The sequence below is a fragment of the Poromitra crassiceps genome (assembly GCF_964638095.1).
Source record: "Poromitra crassiceps genome assembly, chromosome: 21".
In the NCBI taxonomy this organism is placed as follows: Eukaryota; Metazoa; Chordata; class Actinopteri; order Beryciformes; family Melamphaidae; genus Poromitra; species Poromitra crassiceps.
The window spans coordinates 24,504,729-24,507,228 of NC_139638.1; the positions used below are offsets into that span (position 1 = coordinate 24,504,729).

At 43.7% G+C, this 2,500-nt stretch overlaps 1 protein-coding gene across 1 annotated transcript in view; it reads right to left on the minus strand.

The window, feature by feature from the left end:
* The window catches only part of pappaa (pregnancy-associated plasma protein A, pappalysin 1a), a gene marked incomplete at both ends in the record, with an annotated part of 178,087 nt that overhangs the window by 35,885 nt on the left and 139,702 nt on the right, over positions 1-2,500 (minus strand). Inside the window, 1 exon segment of the mRNA XM_083657810.1 lies at positions 49-232. Coding sequence (XP_083513936.1) covers positions 49-232 — 184 coding nt within the window.

Genomic DNA, 2,500 nt, shown 5'->3' on the forward strand with positions numbered 1-2,500 from the left:
TGTGTGTGTGTGTTAGTGTGTGTGTGTGTGCGTGCGTGTGTGTCTCACCTACGAGCTGGGCAGGTTCCCTACACTGGAAGGTGCTCCTCTTGCCGTAGGTGGTGCCCTCGGGGAAGTGGAAGTGGGCGGGGTGGACGTGGTATTTGTCCGGCAGGCCGCAGTCCACAGGCTCACAGGACACCTGCTTGTTCCATTTCCCGTCCGCACAGGTTATGGTCACCAAGGAGTCCGACTGCAGAGAGAGAAGGGAAACACACAGAGGGAGAGATCGTGAGACAGCTTAGATAGAGACACTGCGTGAAATAGGCCACGCCCATCACGGGGGTAAAGCTCTCCATTCACTCCCATACACCAGCGTCATTTTCCTTGAATTAAACGTAGCTAAAAAGCTGTTGTGTGGTGGGGCTTTTTTTTTGTACTTCCAAGCAAAACAAGGAAGCCATTGAGAATTAGCGAGAAGAAAAATGTGGATCTAGCTGTCAAGGAAGTAAGTTGGAGTGTTCCTCTTCCGTATATATATGATCTTTGTGTGCAACACCTGACATAGAGACACTGCATGAAATAGGCCACGCCCATCACGGGGGGAAAGCTCTCTCTAGTAATAATGTTAAAAATAGTCTTAATTTGAGTATAGAAGGTGATATCCATTTGTGTGTTGTTTTTTTTGTCCCTCTGTTGTTTGTAGAGGACCGCAATGGAAATAAGCCAATGGCTTTATTGTGTTTTTATCCTCGGTGATTGTCTGTGTTTTCCCTGTATTGTTGACATTCACCCAATAAATCAATCAATCAAAAAAAAACTCCGTTCACTCCCACACACCAGCATCATTTTCTTTGAATTAAACATAGCTAAAAAGCTGTTGTGTGGTGGGCTGTGCAGACAACAAATGTAAAAAATCACCAGTTAAAGTTTTTTTGTACTCCCGAGCAAAACAAGGAAGCCATTGAGAATTGGCGAGAAGAAAAATGTGGATGTTGCTGTCAAGGAAGTAAGTTGGAGTGTTCATCTTCCGTATATATGATCTTTGTGTGCAACACGTGACATAGGAGAACGCCAGGATTGGGGGAGGGGGGTTGTTTTCCCCCCGTTTTGGGCGTGGTTTCTGAAGGATGACGCGCCCCGCAGTGTCTCTATGGATAAATAGATAGATAGATAGATAGATAGATAGATAGATAGATAGATAGATAGATAGATAGAGAGATAGATACATAGATAGACAGATAGATAGACAGATAGACAGATAGATAGCGAGATAGAGAGATAGATAGATGGAGAGATAGATAGATAGATAGATAGATAGATAGATAGATAGATAGATAGATAGATAGATAGATAGATAGATAGAGATAGAAAGATAGATAGATTGATTGATTGATTGATTTTGCAGATTTTTATTTTTGGTCATCCAAACACTATGTACAATACCCTCTATGTTCATATAATCAAAACAATAGACATACCACATTTTACATAGATCTTGACCAAAAAAAGGTATGGGCTGAAGCTAAAAGCTTATTTTGCCCACCCTATTCACATACAGCACATGACAAAGAAAGAAAACAAGTGTGAATCTTTATAAGAAAAGAAAAGATAGATAGATAGATAGATAGATAGATAGATAGATAGATAGATAGATAGATAGATAGATAGATAGATAGGCATACACAGAAGCATACAGTATTACAGGAGTATACACCCATGCAGGCATACTTTACAGGCCACACACAGATTGATGTCCAGCACATATCCTATAAGTGTTTACCTCACAAAAAGTGACCAGAGCGATTCAGCACTGGACTCCGCGACAAGTGTCCGATAAGGCCCACGGTAACCCGACAGTCAGAGCCCCGTCAGGCTCGGCTTACTGAGTGTCAGTGAGCCTCGCATGCCCACTCAGCAGCTCCAGTGACTGCTGATAGCAACGTGTAACGGTCATGTCACGCCGCTCAGACAACCGATCCGCAACAACTGCACAATCAGCCCTGACACAAAACACATTGACTTTGATGGAAGAGTGACAACTTCTGAGAGAGAGAGAGAGAGAGAGAGAGAGAGGCAATCTTCCATAATTGGAAGGTGGATCTGATTGGCCATCGCTTTTGGAGCTGCTGCGCAGACATAACGGTCAACAACGTGCGGATGTTGGCACCTTGTGCTTCAGGGAGACACTTTAGTGTTGAAGGAGCCGGACTAAATGCTGCACACACCATGCTTTACATGTGCAAGCACACGCAGCAATTAGCCTGTGCGCCCACACACAGGCAAATACATAATGCAGGTAATGCAGACATACACGGGATACACACACACGTGCACGCACACACACGCACACACACCTCCGCTAGGGATGTACGATATTGGATTTTTCTTTTGCTGATATCCGATATGCCTATATTTTCCAACTCTTTTGGCCGTTTGCCCGATATACAGCAATGCGTGCAATTTTTTCCAGCTAATTTCAGAGCGCATCAAGTCTCTCCTGTAGTGCCTACTCTGATTG